The sequence below is a fragment of the Penicilliopsis zonata genome (assembly GCF_001890105.1).
Source record: "Penicilliopsis zonata CBS 506.65 unplaced genomic scaffold ASPZOscaffold_7, whole genome shotgun sequence".
In the NCBI taxonomy this organism is placed as follows: domain Eukaryota; kingdom Fungi; phylum Ascomycota; class Eurotiomycetes; order Eurotiales; family Aspergillaceae; genus Penicilliopsis; species Penicilliopsis zonata.
This window is the reverse complement of record NW_019208917.1, coordinates 193,053-213,517: the sequence shown is the minus strand read 5'-3', so window position 1 is coordinate 213,517 and position 20,465 is coordinate 193,053. Positions and strand designations below refer to the sequence as shown.

At 50.7% G+C, this 20,465-nt stretch overlaps 6 protein-coding genes across 6 annotated transcripts; 3 read left to right on the top strand and 3 right to left on the bottom strand.

Moving 5' to 3' along the window:
- Positions 1-465: 465 nt before the first annotated feature.
- Positions 466-3,469, bottom strand: ASPZODRAFT_25529 (hypothetical protein; the record flags this gene model as incomplete). The annotated part of the gene is made up of 5 exons (XM_022728008.1): positions 3,084-3,469; positions 2,847-2,948; positions 1,614-2,474; positions 550-1,553; positions 466-487 (listed from the first exon to the last, which is right to left on the bottom strand). Exons 1-5 carry the CDS (start codon positions 3,087-3,089, stop codon positions 466-468), a joined length of 1,995 nt encoding a protein of 664 aa, XP_022580912.1. The 5' UTR covers positions 3,090-3,469.
- Positions 3,470-4,379: 910 nt separating this feature from the next.
- Positions 4,380-6,041, bottom strand: ASPZODRAFT_142221 (hypothetical protein; the record flags this gene model as incomplete). The annotated part of the gene is made up of 3 exons (XM_022724829.1): positions 4,380-4,593; positions 4,650-5,901; positions 5,969-6,041. 3 exons carry the CDS (start codon positions 6,039-6,041, stop codon positions 4,380-4,382), a joined length of 1,539 nt encoding a protein of 512 aa, XP_022580911.1.
- A 476-nt stretch (positions 6,042-6,517) lies between these two features.
- ASPZODRAFT_66606 (hypothetical protein) lies at positions 6,518-8,540 on the top strand (the record flags this gene model as incomplete). Its single annotated transcript, XM_022729389.1, has 3 exons — positions 6,518-6,618; positions 6,727-6,862; positions 6,921-8,540. The coding sequence occupies 3 exons, from the start codon at positions 6,518-6,520 to the stop codon at positions 8,538-8,540; spliced, it is 1,857 nt and encodes a 618-aa protein (XP_022580910.1).
- Positions 8,541-8,959: 419 nt separating this feature from the next.
- On the top strand, positions 8,960-10,849 carry ASPZODRAFT_16167 (hypothetical protein; the record flags this gene model as incomplete). Its single annotated transcript, XM_022726534.1, has 1 exon — positions 8,960-10,849. One exon carries the CDS (start codon positions 8,960-8,962, stop codon positions 10,847-10,849), a length of 1,890 nt encoding a protein of 629 aa, XP_022580909.1.
- Positions 10,850-11,219: 370 nt separating this feature from the next.
- On the bottom strand, positions 11,220-12,666 carry ASPZODRAFT_29633 (hypothetical protein; the record flags this gene model as incomplete). The annotated part of the gene is made up of 4 exons (XM_022728190.1): positions 11,220-11,888; positions 11,949-12,090; positions 12,148-12,451; positions 12,537-12,666. Coding segments are annotated over 4 exons (1,245 nt in total), but the record flags the coding sequence as incomplete, so codon positions are not given.
- Positions 12,667-17,080: 4,414 nt separating this feature from the next.
- Positions 17,081-20,102, top strand: ASPZODRAFT_1960308 (hypothetical protein). Its single transcript, XM_022727431.1, has 4 exons — positions 17,081-17,088; positions 17,146-17,181; positions 17,226-17,466; positions 17,523-20,102. Exon 4 carries the CDS (start codon positions 17,560-17,562, stop codon positions 20,089-20,091), a length of 2,532 nt encoding a protein of 843 aa, XP_022580907.1. The 5' UTR covers positions 17,081-17,088; positions 17,146-17,181; positions 17,226-17,466; positions 17,523-17,559; the 3' UTR covers positions 20,092-20,102.
- Positions 20,103-20,465: the final 363 nt, after the last annotated feature.

Sequence of the window (20,465 nt, the reverse complement as noted above, 5' to 3'; positions counted from 1 at the left end):
GTGACTGAGAGCGGCAATTCCGATAACAGTATGCATTAGTATGTAGTCCTACTACAAAAGTACTTGGTACTTTGTACTCCGTAGTTACTCCGTGCTCCTAAACCTATGTCTAGTACGTCAATCTACCAGTTCTGTACAGTACAATTATATGCAGAATATGTACATGTCACACATGCTCGCTAATCAGGGTATGGATCAGACAGCAGCACGAGACGATAATGGTATGACCAAAAAATAGATGCAGGCAAGGAGAATGAAGAAGAAAAAAAAAATGCAGTACATATCACATCAACATGTCTGGGCATCAAATCATTCTGGTCATCGATCAACCCAAGAGTCGCTTTGCAAAAAGATCTTTTCGCTCCAGGCCGATCGTCCACGGCAAACCTCCCAACGCCGATACGCCGTGTCAAAAACGAAGCCCTATGAGAAGAATAAAAGAGAAAAGGACGTGAAAGGGTTAGTTTAGTGGGGGGTGGAGGGGGATCTATTTTCAAGATAGAAAGATTTTTCGCAAAAAAAGAGAAAGATATTGGGAATCCAACATACAGCGTCAGCTTGGAATTACGCTGTATCGCCATATCGAGATCGTGATCGCTCAGCATGTCGGCATACGAGCCCGAGGGCTCGTCCTTGTACTGCACCATGATATCATCAGTCAGCTTCAGGCGGTCCATCAGCTTTTCCTTGAGCTGCTGGAAGTTGATATCGTTGGGCACGCGGATGGCGATCAGGTCGTCCTGGAAGAACACCTTGATCTTCATCGCACCGCTGCTTGACGTAGTTGAGACCTGCGTCAGCGAACTGGGTTGGCGGTTCATCGTCTGGCCCTGGAGATCCGTCCGGGAGGGAGGGATAGCAGCTGCGGGGGTGGGGGTGACCGCGGGAGCGGCGCCGTTGTGGTTGCCATTTGTCTGGGACAGCGATGGCTGGGAGCGATGATGGGAGCCACGGTCAGGTTGGGGCCCGGTGGTGGTGGTGGTGGTGGCGGCGGCGGCGGCCACGGCCATCTGATGATGAGAGGACTGGCGGGAGGCACTACGCGACCCGTCCGGGACGGAGGAGGAGTGGTGGGAACCGGCGGAGTAGCGGGCATCCTCGCCAAAGACGTTAGGATCAATCTCAAAGTCGCCGGCGCGTGGCGCGAACAGCTGGCGCACCAGCTGGCAGCGGGCGATGTGCGGCGGCATGGAAAGCAATTTTCGGATGTATTCGTCCAGATTCTGTCGGCGACCGTTGGAGATGGCGTCGGTGACGTGGGTGACGGGGCCGGGCATGAACGGCAGGGTGCGCGGCTTGCCCTTGTTGCCGGCCTCGTCCTCGAATTGGGTCAACAGGGCGATCTGGAAATCATAAAAGTCGTGATAGTAGCGCGACAGCTCCCAGCAGCGACCATCTTCCATCTTCGCCTCGATGATGTACCAGTACTTGTCGTTGTCGAAGCAGTAGCGGGGGATGGAGGCAGCTACGGGCGCGAGCAGATAGTTCTGGGGGGGGGCCGCAACCGCGGCGGCTTGCTGCGAGACCTTGCTGGGATTGCGCTGGTGGTAGTTCTTAACTTTTAGTGGTGCTGTAAGATGGAAAAAAGGGTATAAAAGGAATTGAAAACATACCTGGTGAGTGCCGTTCTGGCTGGTGTGACTGGCGTAACTATTATGGTTGTTGTTGTTGTTGTTGTTGTTGTTGTTGGTCATGGACATCTTCTCCATGCCAGCGGTTGCCGACTGAACCCCCGAGGCGGCGGAGTCGATCTTGCCGAGGGTAATGCTGGAGTTCTTGTACTCGGCGGTCATCTTCTTCCACTCCTCCACCTTGGGGACACCGGCGCGACGGACGGCCTCGAGCGGATCGGTGACAGCCTGCCCGGTCTGCATGTCGCGCAGTTCGATAAAGGAGACGGGGATCAGGCCTGGCCCGCCAAGGCGACCGATAGGCTTCGCGACAAACCACTCGGGGTTGGACTGGGCAATGACGATAATGGCCTCGCCGGCGCGGGCGTCCAGCTCGTCGGGGCGCTCGGCCTGGAAATCATACTGAACGATACCGTAGACCATAGGCCCGGCTCCCTTGAGGGCAGACATTCTGTTATAACTACCCAACGGAGGGACGGTCGAGTTTGTTGCTGTTGGTGGGGGTGGTGGTGTGGTGGTCGTCACTGTCGTCGTCGTAGCGATCGTTGATGCCGGGGGTTCCGCGAACGGGACAAAAGCAGGGGCGCGGTCGGCGAAACCCGAGTCGTGATGCTCTTTCTTATGAAGGTCGATGGAGTCGTCGCTGTTGCGTTCGTTCTTCCCAATCACCTCGAAAAACGAGACCGGGACCAGCCCCCTGGCGCTAGGGATGAGAGGGTTGCACGCCTCGTACCAATCCAAATCGTCCTCCCTGCTGATAACGTGGAAGAAGTCGCCCTTGCTGAAGGCCAATTCCTGCGCGTTCCCGGCTTCCGGTTGGTAATCGTAGAGGGCTCTGATAACCTGAAGTAAAGAAAAAAAAAGAGGAAAAAGAAAGGAGCGATCAGCCAGCCGTTTCGTCGACGATCTCAACGCAAGATAGGGACTTTTTTCTTTTCTTCCGCAATCGCCAAGCCTCTCTCTCTCTCTCTCTCTCTCTCTCTCTCTCTCTCTCTCTCTCTCCCGGAAAAAAAAAGAAAGGCGAAGGTGAGAGGGGAAAAAAAAAAGGAAAGAAAGAAAGAAAGAAAGAAAGAAAAAAGCTCCACAGTGCGCAGGTGAAACACAGAGGAGCGGGGAGAGAGAAAACAAGGGAAGGGAAGGGAAGGGAAGGGAAGGGAGGAGGGCGGTAGTACGGAGGAGTACTAGGGGAGTAAAAAAGATCGAAGAAAGACTCACTTTCTTGGGAGGCAGGATGGCAATGGCAGACTTGGGAGTGATGGAGATATGGTGGTGATGGGGTTTGGGATCCTTATCCCCCTTGAGCGAGCGTCGGATGGCCTGGGATGAAGAAGCAAGGGCGATAGTGTCAGCATCAGTCAGGGTCAGCACGCGCGATCGGGGTGTTTATTATTTAAACGAGGGGCGGGAGAGGCAGGAGGGGCAGAGAACAAGACAAGAGTTAGAAGAACAGACCTTCATTTCTTCACTAGTCTGACCTGACAGACTTGGAAGAGAAATCAACTATTCGGTTATCTGGAAGACAAGAGAGAATAACGGAGAGAGGGATAGATGCAGTAGATGCAGGAAAAGATCTCCTTTTTTTTTTCTCCTCTCTTTCCCCCCCCCCTCCTTTGTGGTGGTGGCAGCCGCTGGATCAGCTCGACCACGGGTGAGCAGAGAATAATTATTGGCGACTGGCAGTTTGGTTGGCCCCTGACAGCGCGCCTGTGAGTGGCGAGAAGATTATTGGGAGGGTCGGATGAAGTGATAGTATATGTAGTCGTTACCTCGCTATAGGTTGGTATAAGCCCAGTCAATTATTAGTTACATGCTTCTTAATGCCTAGTACGTGATATGTGATATAATAGGCAGATCTAGGCACTGGCACTCGAAGACGCTGTAGTATGTGGTACGGTGCTACAGACCTAAAAGTCTAGCCACAGATCTTGGGTTGGGCGGTTCGATTCCATTCCGCAACGTGTGCGCCCAGAGCCATGGGTCGCAGAGGAGCTGAAAGAAAGGAACACAAACGCCAAAATTAGGTCGAAAATTAGGTCGCAAGATTAGGGGGAAGGGGAGCGAATGAGATGATTTAATTCGATAAATCTATAGCTGAAGTACTCTATACTAAATTCTTTATGCTGTTCTCGTATTGATTGGATACCATGTGGCGTTAGTAGATCTGGCTCTGCATACCTACTAGGTAGTTACTAGAGTATCTACAGTACTACTACATAAGTACCTCCATTCCTAGGTAGGTATGTAATTTCGGTATACGTGAAGTACTTATGTAGTTGTCTAGACTGATACCTATTAGATATTACACTATAGACCATGGGCAAATTCTAGCCATCTATATCCATCTTCACTACTTCTACCATATCTTACGTATGTCTGGTGGGGTTGCGAGGTCGGACAAAGGACTGTGGAGCGTATCCACAGTGTTGCTTTGTACGGAGTATACGGAGTATACGGAGTACCAGTCGATTATGGCTTCAGCGGAGTACTGTGGTAGGATCAGAGAATAGAAATTGGATTCAACAAATGCTAAGGTACTACCTACAGTTACCTACTGTACTATCCCAACCCGTCCTGCGCCAGAAAATCAAAAAATGGGTATATCAAACAAGGCTGGTGGTGTCTAGGAATACGTCCAGCGCGAGTAAGTTTGTAGTGCCTCGCATAGCAAAACATAGCAAAAGAAGAAAAAAAAAAAAAAAAAAAAAAAAGAGCACGAGAACAAAAGGAGAAAGTGAGAGGGGATCGGCTCTAAATCTGCCCCTTGATGTCGACGACCCGGTGCGCTTCGGCTCGGGCCACTTCAAACAGTTGCCCAGCCTTCCCCGTGAGGAGCTTGACCAGGCCGCCCTGCTCCTGGAGCAGATCGGCAGAGGTGTGGTCCAGGATAAACCGTGCGGCTTGCTCGTCCGACTCAAACCCAAGTTCCTCGGTGATGAAGCGAATCTTTACGTCCGGCTTATACCTAGGGTGGATTAGCAGTGGACTGGAAAGAAAACGAAGGGAAAAAAAAAGACTTACGCTTTACAGATGGCAGCGAGGGCCGACAGCCGCTCACGGTCGACAAACATATCCATGAGATATGCCCCCATGTTGGGGGTATCGAGGTAGAGCTGGAAGAAGCGATGGTAGTTGCCCAGCGCCAGAGCGGAACGAACATCTAAAGCATGCTTCACAGCAGGGTCTCGCTTGTCTGCTGCGGTTAGATCGGCTAGGGCATCGTTCATGGCCGTCCAGTTGCGAGTGTGAATGAAATAGAGAATACGATAGGCCTTGAATTCCGTCGGATGGCCGCCGAGTTGCTGCCGGTACAGTGCGCGCAACTGGGTCTGGCACTGATTATACTCACCAAGATCTCCTTTCTCCAGGGCAATGCGGGCATGGATCTCGTAGACACTGACGGTGAACTCGTTCCGGATGTGCTGCACGGTCAGATCCTGTCGGAGGGATTTGAACTGATCGCAGATGTAGCCGTAGTTATTGTCCTTGCGCCACTTCTTCTTGAGCAGGTCCAGCGTCTTCTCAAGCACCGCCAAGGGTCGCACCGTGTCCGGGTTCGGCGCCGACGTCAAACGGAAATAGTTCTTCTCCAGATTCTGGCATCTACCCACGATCGGACCACGATGCGCATCCGCGGCTGGGGAGTCTCCACGGCTAGAGGCTGGTGACGATCCGTACCCGGCACGAGGATCCTCAAATCGTTTTTTCCGCATCTCGAGATTAGTTTTGGACTTACTGAGGTTCTTCATATCAATCTTCTGTCGTTTATCTGCTTTGGGATAAGTGACGCGATCTTCAAAAGCATTGCGATGGTTAGTCTGTCTCCAGGGCGGAGAGGTGTCCGTCTCGCGGGGCAGCGATGCCTCGATAGATTTTCTTTTATTGGATGGGCTGGCCATGATGGATGCACCGCCCCAGGCGGACACAGCAGGGTTAGTGAGGCTCTTGATCCGTTCGTTCTGGATCATGACTTGTGGCAGAGGCAGGTGGTCCCAGTCGACCTCGGAGAGCCGGTCGGCATCCGCAGCCTCGGTAATGACGGCTTTCAGTTTGGTTTCCATCTCTTCTCTGCTCACACCCGAAATTTGATTTTCAGATGCAAAGCACCGCTGCACGTACATACGAACCGGCAACGGCCAGTCGACCTTTTTGCGAGGTTGCGAATCCGAAGGCTGCGATGGAGCGGGATTAGAGACAGGAGCCGCTGGAGTTGACACTTGGGCATTCTGAGCAAAGCTACGGCGCGCCTGTACTGGGATAAATGCTGGGGTTGCTAGGAAAGACACCAAAGTTAGTAACAAGGCCACCTAGTGACTTTCTTCCTGGGTTCATCCGCTTACCATGTGTGGGATAGTGGGTGGCTGTTGCAGTTGCTGAGGCTGTGACACGCCATGGGGGAATACCAGAACTCATCTTGAAAGCAAAGCAGCACTAAGGAAAGAACGCAGAAAGAAGATAAAAGAGAAAAGAGAAAAGAAAATCAAGTCAAACGATCCTACAGCTGGGGTTTGTGTGGAAACTCAAAAAGAGATTCCAAGCACAGTGAAAACAGAGGCTTAGGACTTTTTTAGATGAGAGAAAGCTTCTTCTTATGATAAAGAAGATAGACAGGATCACACAACAATAATACTTCCTATCTGTTGATGCAGTGGTTGATGGAAAGTGTGAGATGCTCGCAGCGGATCCAACTTCCTTAGAGATGTGGAGGTTTCCAACTTTGGCTTCTTTGGCTCGCTTACGGTGTTGGCAGGCGGTGAGAGCGGGCAGTACAGGCGCCCTGCTCGCATGCTATCAGTTGGTTATCTCCCCCCAGGTCAAGAGGGCAGTCGGCCGTTGTCTCTCTTCTTCTTGACCAAAGGTGGTGAGATATGCTGTCAGGACTCGACTAGATGTTCTTCAAGCCGTTAGATCTCACCACTGCACTTCGACCCTCTCTGTTACCGGATGAGACCCTTCTTTTCGTTCAGGATGCGGTGGGGTTGTATGAAGGGTATGTGGCAGGCAACCCCGCACTTTGACTCGACATGCGTTTCTTTGTTTTCTTCTTTGCAAAAGAAGTGGTGTGTGGTCTCTAACTGTGCGGGCTACGACTGTCCAGAAAATACAAGATCCCCGAGTACCAAAATGGCCATGCGTACCTCACGTCCCATCGGATCTGTTATGTTGCGTTGGAGGAGCCACGAAAGCACGCGGTTGGCATCGACTTGAAAGATGTCGACCGGGTGGAGAGCCAGGTATGCGATATGTCTCTTTGTTCTTGACGCAAGGAGTGTCAGGATGATTTATGGGTAGCAGGCTGGGTTTCTCAAGTCATCTCCGAAGATTACTATCTATGCGAAACCACCCAAGAATCGAATTGACAGGTCGAGAAGCGCCACCTCGAGTCCCTCGCGCTCACAACTGACGAACGGCCCCTCCCAGCCTCCGGGTCCCCAGCCGCTTGCTCCCAAGCCCGTGAATGCGACCTGGATCTGCCCGATCTGCTCGTTTTCCAATCCGGTTCCTTCGAATTTCGATCCTACAACGGCTACAGCGGCGGCGAATTTGCCCCCTTGTTTAGCCTGCGGGATCAAGCCTCCCTTCACAACTGTCTTGAAGGCCGCGATCAGTGCCACGGCCAACCGAGAGGCCTCGTCGACGAACCCGGGTATAGCAAAGCCAAACGGGGATTCTTCGATCGTGGGGAATGGCCAACAGGGGCTGTCGCCTTTCTCGAGCAACGCTCAGATTGCATGTCCTCGCTGCACGTTTGTAAACCACCCTTCTCTCCATGAATGTGAGATATGCGGGGCTCCATTGGCCCCTGGGAATTCTGCGAGTGCGCGTGACGGTTCCAAGAGCCGGTCCGAATCTCCCGCGCCGTTTTTCGACCAAAGCAGTATCAAGAACACTGAGATCAAAGATTGCATCAAACTTTCTTTTCGCGAAGGCGGGGACAAAACATTTCATGAAAGGCTAAAGGGTGCTCTGATTCAGAGGAAATGGCTGTTGCACAATGCACCACCTGTCCCTCCACCATCACAACCTAGCTTATCTCAGGGACTGTCTGACGCCACGCCTGTGTTGAATGAATCGGTACCTACACGATCCACTGGAGTCGGCATTGCTGGCCTTGAGCGGCGTGGCCTCGAGGCGCGGCGGAACAATGAAGTTGTCATTGGAAACGCGTTTGAGGACTTGGAGGCCCTGATGGCATCAGCAAAACAGATCGTTTCCCTCGCCGAAACCCTGGCCCGAGAATCTGGGATGACGACGCCAGAGAACTCCACGGAGACGGGTGCGGTACTTTCGGAATCCGCCGCCGCCTTGGGCATGACTACCACCAAGGACATGCTCAGCTCTGGCGCGGAGTCTCTCTATCTCTCTGAATTATCTCGAGACTTGGCCGAGTACCTGACCGACGACCGCAAGGGGGTTCTGCACAGAGAAGGCGGTATCATGAGCCTTATTGATCTGTGGGCAGTCTTCAACCGATCACGCAATGGGGTAGAACTTGTGAGTCCCTCAGACTTTCAGAAGGCCGCAGAACTGTGGGAGAAATTAAAATTACCTGTCCGTCTCCGCAAATTCAAGAGTGGGTTGTTAGTTGTTCAGCGATTTGATTGGGGCGACGAGAAGACTCTTCGACAGATCCAGGACTGGATGGAAGAACTACGTCGCACCCCTCCCATCGAGGCTGTTCCGTGGGACTGGCGCTTGTTCGGTCGGGCGGTGACGGCCCAAGAAGCTGCACAGCGATTCAAATGGAGCGTCGGGGTAGCTGCTGAGGAGCTCGAAATGGCCGAGGATCGCGGTATCCTCTGCCGAGAAGAGGGCATCGAAGGGCAAAGATTCTGGAGCAATCATATCTCCACCCGAGACACACGGAACGGCATCCTTGACAGCCTCGCAGTATCAAATCTTGCTATCTAGCTTAATCCATCAATATTCTCTGATTAGTTAGTTATGCGATTCACGTCTTAGATAATCGTATGCGGGCGTCTCGGAAGTGGCCCAAGCTTCAGATGAGGGGAATATCATACCGTACTTGTGTCACCTCCCTCGCAGTGCTTGCTGACACCCAACAAACAAACCCGCTCGATTTCATCGTAAAGGAAGAGATACTCGTTCATTTCCCTTTTTCGCCATAATTTTCACTGCATCCCTTGAATATCATTCGGCTCTTGGGCTGGCTGCCCAAAGATAAGCGCGATAGATAAGACATCTTCTCTTATCACGCTGTGCCTAGTGATGTAGTTAATGGTCACGACGATTAAGCGTCGCAGGCACGAAAACGATTACTATATGTAACTGTTCTACCCGTTTACTATACTCTAAAAACTGCTTTCAGAATGAGCTCTGCTATAGTCTCCTGGGATTCCGCCGTCAGATCCTCCCGAGTACCATATATACTCGCCACCGACTTCTCGTCATGTCAGCGCCGGAGCTTCTGGCGATACGCTCGCTACGATCACGATAGGCTCATGCAGGAGCATGAGCGGGCTATGAGGCGCTTCAGCAGACATCACCAGCATCATCTCCACAAGCTGCGTCGGAAAGCACTTTCCGATCAACACTGGCGCGGTTCTCCGTGGTGGAGCTGGGCTTCGACCTGCAGCCGATCTACACCGTATACCGTGGGATCAAAGCAAAACAAGGACTTCTGGAATGAAGAAGTGGAAAGGACACGCCGGCGGTTTGAGAAGATGAAGCAGGCGATCGAAGCAGATCCCTATACTGCGCTGTTTGGGGGGGGATTTGAACGTCTCCGGCCCTTGGAAAGACCGCAGGGCTCCTGGTCGGCCTTCTGTCGGTCTTTTTTGGGTCTCGATGACACCGGAAGTGTGAAGTCTGAAAAAGCAGCGAAGATACCCAAAGATGAGTCTCTGTCATCCAGAAAGAGCAGCTCCGATGTCACGTCTATGATAACCTCGGAGACGGCAAAGTCAGATGCAAATAGCTACGCGTTCGATCCTGTCAGTGGACGCATGGTCCGAAAGGTAGATATGGCACCGGAAATATTTGGTGATGGTGGTAGTAAGAAAATTCCCATTGAAAGGCTCAAATCAACGACCGGTACAAACACAGCCCGCTCTATATGCAACGATGCTCCACCAACAGAAGACCACAAGGATGTCATATCCGAGGGAGAGACAGCCCTCGGAGAGGCGGGTGTTAAGTTTGAAAGCCATGCAGAAGGAAACCAGAAGGTGATCGAGCTGGATGATACGATGAACCAACCCAACGTCTCCCCTGCCAGACAGAAAAGTGACATGCATTTTCAACAATTCAAAATGGATACCGATAAACAGCAAGTTTTACAGGACGATCTGTGCCATCTAGCTGAAAAAGATAACCTTGACTCACTGACAGCGAGTGATATTCGAGCACTCTATAGCTCGCGCAAAATCGAGCCGCAGTCTGAAGACAAAGGCCCCGATACTGTCCTAGGAGATGGACATAATCCCTCCCCTGATCCAGAAAACGTATTTCATGTTAATGAACCCGAAGTGCACCAAACCAGCTCAACGGCAGATGAGACCGTGCCATCCGAGTCTCCTAATTTAGTCTCTCCGGTAACAGAGATGGCTTTCGATCCTCTGGAGGTGGTTGATCTGCCCGCGAGACCTTCTCTCGAAGAGCCGTTGACGCCTACCATCTATCGCATCCTGGCATACGACTCTTCTACCTTGCGCGTGACTACAGCGGAGACAACGTCATCTCTTTACACGCCAAGCGAGCATCTGCATCCCACGGAGGTGCTATCGCGGCTGAACAACGCTGCTAAGTTCCTGCCCCATTTTGCTGGAATGCAGCGCGATGGATTTGAGATTGTCTCCGGGGGTGGGGATATCCTTGTTTTCCAGAAGGTTAAAGAGGCAGTGGTCCAGGAGAATGGTGGTGACAGGGTGTCCGAGGTCCCTGCCTTGGAATCTTCACGGCGTCGTGTCGATGAGAAAGCCGAAAAATCGCCTCGTATCATTAGTAAGAGGCAAGAGACGTCCTTCACGGGCAGTCCAGCTTCCACATGGGAGAATAGCAAGGACCATCACTACGATACGACCAAGCCGCGATCCACTATTCGCAACGCCTTGCGCCGGATGGTTCTGACGGGAACCGCAACGGCAGCCACCTGTTATGCCATTGGGGTGGTGATCGAGTATTTCCGCACCGGTGGGTCAGATGGATACGGGATCGATGGATTCACGGAATTCGAGTCTGAAAGGAGACACAGGGAATAGTATTTCGGTACATGGTCTGCTCTCTACTCTTTGGTACATGATCTGCTCTCTACTCTTTTGTACATAGTCTGCTCTCCACTCTGAAATTGTGATACCTATTAGTTCGATTCTTAACTTCCACTGTCAATCCAATGGTTGATCAAGCTATTCAAGCATCCAGAAATCTATCATACAAAACCTCATCGGAAGAGTCTGAATCGGACTCAAACTCGTCTTCCTCTTGACCTCCAGCCTCGACGTCTCCAGTATTCACTTCTCCAGTATTCTCTTCTCCAGTATTCTCTTCGTGGGAACCACCGGTACCACTATCCTGGATCCCAAAATCCATGCCTCCATCTTCAACTTCTTCAACGTCATTCTCATCTTCACTATCACTCCATACCCAATTCCACCACGGTCTAGACCGCTCGTTGATCCCCCCAATGCGATCCGCAGCAGTGTACCGCATCGAGTCACGCAGCTGATCGCACAATTCATGCTCAAGCTGTTTCAGACGCTCGCGGCGCTCGATCCGGACCTCTTCCTCGTCGAACCAGAGCTGTTCGTGTAGAGCCTGTTCCCTGCGGAGCGCGTACGCCTCTTCATCCCTGTCGGGTCGAGGATGGTACGGCCACAGATGGAAGGCAGTCTGCATGACGCCGCAGCGCGAGGTCCCGCTCATCAGATAGATGACTAGGCCGGCAACGGCGCGGATGGTCTTCAGGTAATCTGCTTTCATCCAGAGGTTATACTCGTTTGATACTTTTACGTGGAAAGCTTTCGCATCTCGCCCGGCCTTCGTATCTGTACCTAGAGTAGCTTCGGGTTTATCTCGCAGTCTGCTTCGGCCACGCTCACACCAGACTGTCGAGATCTGGTCTCCTGGAAACTCGGCATGCAGGATGTGCAGTCTCGAGCCGTGGAAGGCCAGCACGAAGACTTCCTGGTCGGGGATCTTGTCGCCGGGGGCGCGCAGGATGCGAGCCTGTAGATTCAGTTGGCCGAGGATCAGCTTGATTTTTTCCGTAAGGGCGGACTCGAGAGGTTCTGCGTCGGTGGTCTATACGATTAGAAAAAAAAGATAACCATAATAATAAGCTCATGAAAAGAAAGGTCTCACTATAGAAACAGGAACGACAGAGGGGACTGTGTGCAGGGAAGGGAAGAAATCAAGACACAGCGCTCCCGCAGGGTCAGGGCCATCATGGTGTGTTCTGTACCGGCCAGTCATGTACTCCATTGGACGTGTAAGGAGTCTGGGTCTGAATGTTCAGCTATGAGCTAATCTGGAGCCAGGAAACGCAAAGAGAGAGACCTACCGAAGGTGAAAGTAGTCTTTCTCGGAATAAGTCCTCCGCTTGATGCACAGCATCCTGAGGATCTCCTCGAACAGAGCGTACGCCGCCTGTCGCTGCGCATATGCCGGAGCCGAATCCAGACACTCGCGGATCAGTTCGATGGAGTCTGCGTTGTCGTAGAGGCCGTGAGGGAACGGGGGCGCCTTGGAGAGAGATCTGTAGACGCCCCGGTAGCGGACGTCAATGGGCGACCACCGGTCGACATCGACGTCGGTTGCGTCTTCAAGACCGCGGCGGAACATCCAGGGAAGTCGCTCGAGGACGGCTATGAAAGCGATGGTCAATAAATGTTAGCTTGCATTTTGATTTACCTTCTTCGGCTACTCAGCTTGTCAGTCTGTCTGGCTTACAGGTCCGGTCTGCTTCGTGCAGGTATCGCTCTGGGATCAGCTCCTGCATCGGCCGACCCAAAGACACAACAGCTGTCAGGTCGTGGATGCGGATCTCGATGTCTTCTGAGGGTTTTCCATCTGGTGAAGCCATTTTAGCGCGCGACAGCCTTCTGGCGTGTCCGGCTGCTGGCTACGTGGAATGGAACCAGGTCAGCTTGAGGAGAGGACAAAGATGCGTGGAGAGAGGGAGAAGAGGAGAGTCTGGAGAAGAATGGAATTCACTGCAGAAATATTTGGTTAGGGGGGAAGAGGCTGGTGTATTCTATACTATTTTATATCGACACTTATGGCTGCTGTGGTGAGAATGACTGTCACCTCAACATTATCTTTAAAAGAAACCAGAAACACTTCTTTGGGGATACCATTTCTCTTTATTCTGGATTCTTATCATCACTTCTATATATTTTCTATTGTAGCTCTTAGATGAGATGTTGGACTCATGATATTATATATAGTGGTTAAAGCGTGTTTATATATCCACCAAAACCAACACCACAACAGGAAAATAAGCAGAGCTTCGAGAATTTTGTATAAGTACTGGATAGAACTCGAGATTCAATTACAGTCAATAAATAGAATAGAACTATACACTGAACGTATCGAACGGTGTCCTCAATTTGTGTCATCTGTAGGTACTTCAACCCTTTGAAATAAAACCAGAAGAAATAAGAAAGCATAAGATAGAATATAAGTACAAACTAATATGAGGAATAATCTACTGATTCTGTATAATAGGGTATTCTTATCTGATGTCAATAGCTACTTAAGGTCGAGTGGTCAACGACTACCCAGATACCAAAATAATTGCTGCAACATATTATATAGAATATGATATCAAATACAGTTGACCATTTTATTTATTCTATGACCACCTAGGTGTACTGTTGCTATGCTCACTAACAGTTACAAAGGTATGCCTATCAATATATATTGCTTATATAGCTAATGGCTCGAGTTACGACACAGACAGGAATCACTGACTTCTCATAAGGATGCCTTGGGCAGAGATACTATAGAATAAAAGTAATTACATAAAATGATTGTCTAGACTCTTCATTTGCCACCTTATAAGTGACGTGTGCTCCATAAGATGACTTGTTCAGTCTCCATACTCGTTGCAGGATGATGTCACATTCCGTTCTGTGGCTTAAGACAGAATAAGTCAGGAATTTGTTTCCTAGAAATCTCAGTTCTAGAGTAGGAGCAGTACTTGTGGCTGATTAATTAGTAGCTAGAGACTTCAAATAGGTAGTTGACGGGTAGTTGACGACCAGTTAATGGGAGGGAGTCAAAACGTAGGAGGTACGGATTGATGACAGTGAATGGAGTCTAGGAATAGTCTAGACTCTAGGGCAGGGCACGCTGTCCACGTGACCTCGTTCTAGATTCTCGGCCTGCAGATCCTAATAAGAGTCAACCAGAGTTGCAACCTGCAGACTATTACCTTTACTTGACTGACTTTTCTATTTGTACAGTAGTCAGTAACTGTGTTTTTTTTTCTTTGGTTTTTTTTTTTTTTTTTAAAAAAAAAAAAATAATTACCAACTATGTGAATTTATAGAGTTTGTTTAAAAACAGTATACAGTACTATCTATAGCTCAAACTGTTAGTTACTACTCCGTACTCCATACATAAAAATATTCCATGGATCCCAGCCGTCGCTTCAGGAACAGGTTTAGCGTGGGCGCCTTGCCCAAACCCAAAACAGCCGGTTTAATTTCACGGAGACTTGGCTGAGTCTGAGTGAGTCTGAGCGAGTCTGCGCCCCTTTCCATGTTTTTCTTTTTCATTCTTATCCGATCGACAGCTCAGGCCATGGCTCACTGATCTTAGTCCTGAATTTAGTCCCTGAGTGCTGTAGTCTAGGAGTGGGTGGCTAAGCTGTTCAACTTGTTCAGAGTGTGTACTCCGTACTACAGGAAATGCTGTACATATTCTATATTATATTAGTGACACATATCTTCTAATACAGTGTACGACATAAGTACTAGGTAGTTATGTAGTAACTAGTAAGGAACACTACCTGGTAATTAGTGTTCCCCTTTGCGCTTTCTCTCTTTGCGGAAGGAGACTCGTTAGTCTCTGGTCTTAGCAAGGCTGAATAATGGGTTAGGTTAGTTACCTAGTAACTACCTAGTAGTTAAATATACTCCGTACTTCGTACAACCGGTCTACGGAGTAAGATTCCTTTACTACAGTATATTTAGTCTGTATACCACTTCTATTATTATACTATGTAATAGCTATCATCTGATCAGCTAGTTCTGAATCCTGATAAAGAAAGAATCCTCCTCAGCCACGTTGGGTTTTCTAAATTGCCAGGGATGAATGACAAGCTGTTTCAGAATCCAGGCCAGCAACATTCCGATCCTCGGCCTCCTGCACGTGGCTGCTCTAGTATACTACTATACTGTAGTACGGAGTGCCAACCTACCTAGGTACCTAGGTAGGTACCTAGGTAGGTAGGTACGGAGAGGTACTAACTATCTACTAAGGCATTGGCAAGGCACTGAAGAGAGAGTAATTCTTGCCGACAGTCACATCACCCTGGAAATGTACGAGATCCCATGAGCAAGTCCCTAGTGATTACGAAATAGTTGGTCTAGTTATTAGCCTCGACCCTGAATTTGGACGGAGATCTGGACTGATGGATTCTGTTAATACTGTAGTAGCATACTACATACTCCGTAGATACCTATCTATTATTGAACTAGAACTATGTACTATGTAGCAACAGGATCAACTATTAGACTTGGTATTACTATTGACGGCCAGTGCCTGCTCATAGTGACAGCAATTATGGTTCATATACTACTACTAAATCAATGGAGTCCTTGTCCCTGTTGTCTAGTACTGAGGCAGTTAGTTAGTACCCAGAAATAACACTAGGGATTATTAGTCTTGCCTCGTGCCGTGTACCCTATTACTTAGTAGATATACCCACGCATATTGTTAATGCCACATCCAGGAACACCGCAGGAGGTCTAGGCTTAGTCTACCAGCCTTGCCAGGAAACAGCTTAGCGTGTGGAGATGCTTGGTAGTACTGTATCAGTGTATGGACAAGGTACCTAGGTAACTATGTAGGAATCAACTACTAGACAATTAATACTAATAGTAAACAGGTTGACTCCTGCAGTTGTATATTGAGGAGTATACAGAGTATATGAGATAATAGTTAGTAGAAAGTCCCTACCCTACTCTGTACTCTGTACTTCTATGACGCCCTTGCTACCAGGTAGGTACTTTACTGGCTGAAGAATGACGATCAGTCTTACCAACGGTGACGGTATTTTACCAGCCTTCGATTGCTCCCTGTACTTTGTAATTAGCACCTGTAGTATGTACAGTAGTTAGTTAATTACTAGGTATGGAGTAACTAGTGAACAGGTAGTTATCTAAGGTAGTAGGGTAGGTAATAGTTAAGTACTCCAAAATAGGCACTTTTTTCACGCCTTGACTGTTCAACGGCTGTGGCGTGCCATAACGCCCAACACCCACCGAGTGCTGGGTACCTGGGTATCTCTCCAACGTATGGAGGACAGTACTATGGAGTACATAGTGCGACATAGGTTGAGGCTAGCGCAGGTATGTCGCGTCAGCGCAGGGTGGGAATGCCGCCACGTCCGGCGGCATACGGCCGAACAGTGCTATAATACTGTGTAATATTACTCTACGATGAACTATCGGAGGGGTTCTCTCTACTATCAGATTATATCACTATAAGTTATCATATTATAGTTTGTCTGTAATACTCCTAGGTAGAATCGGAGTCAACAGCTCTCATAAATAAGCTACAGTTAAGTACTTACATATGTGGTACCCATAGTAAGGTACTTCCGTACTTACTCTGTAACCACAGAGTGTACCTAGTACCTAGGTAGGTATACGGTAGTACTCCGTACTAACTCCGTACTACTCCGTACATACTGATGCCTGAGGTTTAGAGTCGGTGCGTGGTGTTACTCCAGCACACCCGCCCCTAGTAGCCCCCCTCTAACTACTAGGGCGCCAAGTTTCTCTCTCCGCCCACCACCAACTAACTAACTAACCCACTTGCCCCCCCCCTAACCACCTGCCGGCCGCTCACGTTCCCTCGTTTTGTTTTCTTCCCTTTTCTTCCCTGCCTATGTCTTTTTTTTGCTTTCTGCTTTAAACACTTATGCTTCGCCATCATCCGGTGCAGTCGTTGACGTAGCTTGCAAGCTCTGGTTCTGCGTCAACGAGCCGTTGGGACTTGACAACTTCCCTCCCACACGCCGCCGCTCCTTGCATGCACACGGTCGCCCAGCATCCCAAACTGGCTTCCTCGTTTCATCGCTCTCCCATTGTCCCTTAGGCGCTCCTGACTCAGAAGCCGTCGTTCGCTCCTTACTGCAGTCTCCTTCACCTTCGCTTTAAACCTGCCTTTGTGTTTTTTTTCATTCGGGGATTTTTTTCCTTGGGTCTATTGATCCAGATCTTCCCCTGCCACTCATTCGATTTTGTTTATCCTCCGCGTGCTGCGCCCAATACGCCCACCACGCTTTCCGTACTAATCTGGCTCAGCCTCCTTTCTCTCTCTCTACGAATTTGGATCTCTCATCGGTTACACCTTGAGTCCTGTGGGAAACGGAACTACTAATACAAAGAATTGCTGCTGGGCAAGGTGCAGGTCAACCGGACAAAGAAAAGGCTGCACTCTCAGCCTTACAACAACCGATCCGCTCCGCTAGCTCACCAACTCGGCAACTGGCATTGCTTGAACGCGAAGAAGAGACAATTTGGGAAATTGAGCCGCTGCTCTGTCCGTTCATTTTGAACCATAGTCGTCGTTCCTTTTTACTCCCGAGAATCCTCGGGCGACATTCGTTCTTGAATACTCGAACTAATCACTATTGTTTTTAGCGGTACGTTCATCATCTATTGATGTTGATGGGATCTAATATTCTTTTTGGGTGTATAGTGTATCAGTCTGTTGTATTTACTGTCAGAAAGCAACCATGGTCTCCACAGCTCTCTCCGTGTTGACGGCCTTCCTGTCTCTGGGAGGCGTTGAGTTGGTCGCAGCGCGACACGCTCCGAATTCCCCAGCCGCGAGACCTCGTTACTATTTCCCCCGGGAAATCAAACGATCGGTTCATGGCGGTTCCCATGCCCTGAGTCATGAGGGCTCGGCCGAAAAGTACAACATTGGCGTGAAGAGGGATACGGACGACATCGTCGACCAAGGAACCGCTATCTCATCGGTCGTCCCGGATCCGACAACTACAACTACTACCGCCGTGCCAGTCATCACGGTTCCCGTCATCATCTACGTTGACTCTCTCGGCGTGACACATACGATAACTGAGACGCCGACGCCTACAGACACAACGGTTGCAACTACATCGGCATCCACCTCGGCATCCACAACGGCGGCCACGACTGCTGATGACTCTACAACGGCGGCCACAGGTTCCACTGCCGCCCAGACTACTGCTCCGACTACTTCTCAAACCACCGCCCAGACCTCTGCCGAGACCTCTGCGGAGAGCTCTACCCCTACGTCCGCGGCCACAACAACTGCGGCCACGACGGAGGCCACAACCAGCGGCAATGTCGTTAGTTCCGTTCTCTCTGATGTTGGTTCCATTGTCGGAGCTGGCGCGAGCACCACCGCCGCCGCATCTTCCTCTGCGGAGAGCTCCAATACCGCTACGCCTACCCAGTCTGATGAGACCACAGTCGGTCTCTCGACCGCGATCTCGACTCCCGCAGCCGCGACCACCGAGGCCACCTCCGCAACGGCTAATCTTTTAACTGAAGCGTCTTCCTTGGCTACTGATATTCTTTCTTCGGAAACAGCTATCATCCCTCTCTCATCGTCTGCCGTTCTCTCTGAGGTTACATCTGTGCCCACTGAAGCTTCGTCCGTCCTCGCCGAAGCCTCGTCCGCTCTCGTCGAAGCCACATCTGCGCCCCTCGACGCCACATCCAGCAGCATCATTGTGCCGTTGGATGAGACTACGGCTCTCTCGACCCCCGCTGCTTCCCCGACTTCCACGGCTACCGATGCGACTGGTAGCTTGACGGCCATCTCTGTCGACGTCCCTACGTCCTTTTCGACCGTGCTACCCTCGGTGCCCGTGACTGATACTGCCGTTCCCACTCTGACTTCCGACGTGGCCGTGCCGGGCGTGTCGAGCACTGCAATCCTCTCTGCAGGTGCTTCCGACACAACTGTCATTCCTCTCATTGGCACCACTTCCAGCGGCTCTGCGATTCCTTCCCAGTCGAGTACGGAGGGCAGTTCGATCATTTCCCTGACCGGAATCTCCACTACGGGCTCTGCCACCATCATTAGCCCGAGCGTTCCGACTGCGACGAGTGTCACCGGTCTTTCTGGGAGTGCGGTAGTGTCTTCTACTGTTGTTGCGACTGGCTCTGACGCGGAAACCACCACCGGCACTGCTGCCCTCTCGACGTCTGCTGTCCACACGCCCACGACTACCGCAGAATCCTCCCGCACCACCGAGACTTCTACCCCCAGCGCTACCGAGGCCTCCAGCTCCAGCGCCGTCGAGACCTCGAGCTCCAGTACCACTGAGAAGAGTACGACTACCACCAAGACCACCGAGGCCGCCTCGACTAGCACCAATAATGACTGGGTTCCGTCCAGTATCCTGGTTGAAACCACCCAGACGGCTACCAAGACCTCCTCCACCACCGAGACCTCCACCAGCACCAGCACCTCCACTGACCTTCCGGCTATGATCGCGCCTGCCGGAGGCATTCCATCAGCCCCTGCCAACTCGACCTTGATCCAGATTGGGTTCAACGGTGAACTTCGCTATAGCTTCGTGGCCACCCACAGTCTGTCTTCCTCGCAGATCTTCCTCTATGTTCCCGAAGGTCTGGAGTATGCTCTCGAAGTTTCGGCCGACGAGGTCCCCATGTACGCTATCGAGCCGTACAACAATTCCGCGACCACCGGCTACATCGCGACGGTTGCTCTGGCCTATATCCCCTCGGACTTGGTTGACTCCCTCGCTCAGATGCTGCTTGATCCCAACTCCAGACTCTATGAACAGCCGGACACCTCCACCCGCACCATGTTTTCCATGATCGATCCCACCATTCCTCTCGTGGTCGGGGGGTCCGCCGCTTCCAGCGGTGATGACTCCAGTTCGGGTAGCAGTGGCTCTTCTGGAAGTGGCAGCACCAGCAGTGACAGCGGCAGTGCCTCGTTCGATGACGACGCTGGCGCTGGCACCACCTCTTCCACCAAGGCAAGCTCGGTTGGCATCGGTGTCGGTGCTGTGGCTGGCGCGGCCGCGTACGGTGCAGGCATGTTCTGGCTCGCCCGTCGCTACAGGAACAAGCGCCAACTTCATCGTCGCACTCCCTCCACCGCCGATCAGATGAGTCAAATGCCCCGTGGCGGTTCCCTGTTCATGACTGGAGGTCGCATGTCGCACAACAGCCACAACAGTAACCGTACCCAGATGATTAGTGCTCCTGTCATGGCAGAGAACTCTCTGGGGTGGAACTAGAAAATTGAGGACAAGATGAATTTAACAATCACCAAAAGAAAAAAAAAAAAACCGGATAAAAAAGGCAACCCTTCCTGTCGAAAACAGATGGAGACTCTGTACAGACCTTAGGCAGATGCAGCTTGATGCTCATTATCTTTTCGTCTCCATCTCTTTCCCTCTCTCTCTCTCTCTCTCTCTCTCTCATCTCACGGAATGTATCTTTTGCCCTCTTATCTCTACCCTTTTCTCCCTTTTGACTGTATTCAAATTCCACCTTCATCAAGCCCGCAGAGGCCCCTTTTTCGTCTTCTTCTCAATCTACCTTTTATTTTTTTTCCCCCTATATCTCATTTTAAGCTTGCTATTCCCCCTTGTGTTGCGCCTTAACTAGT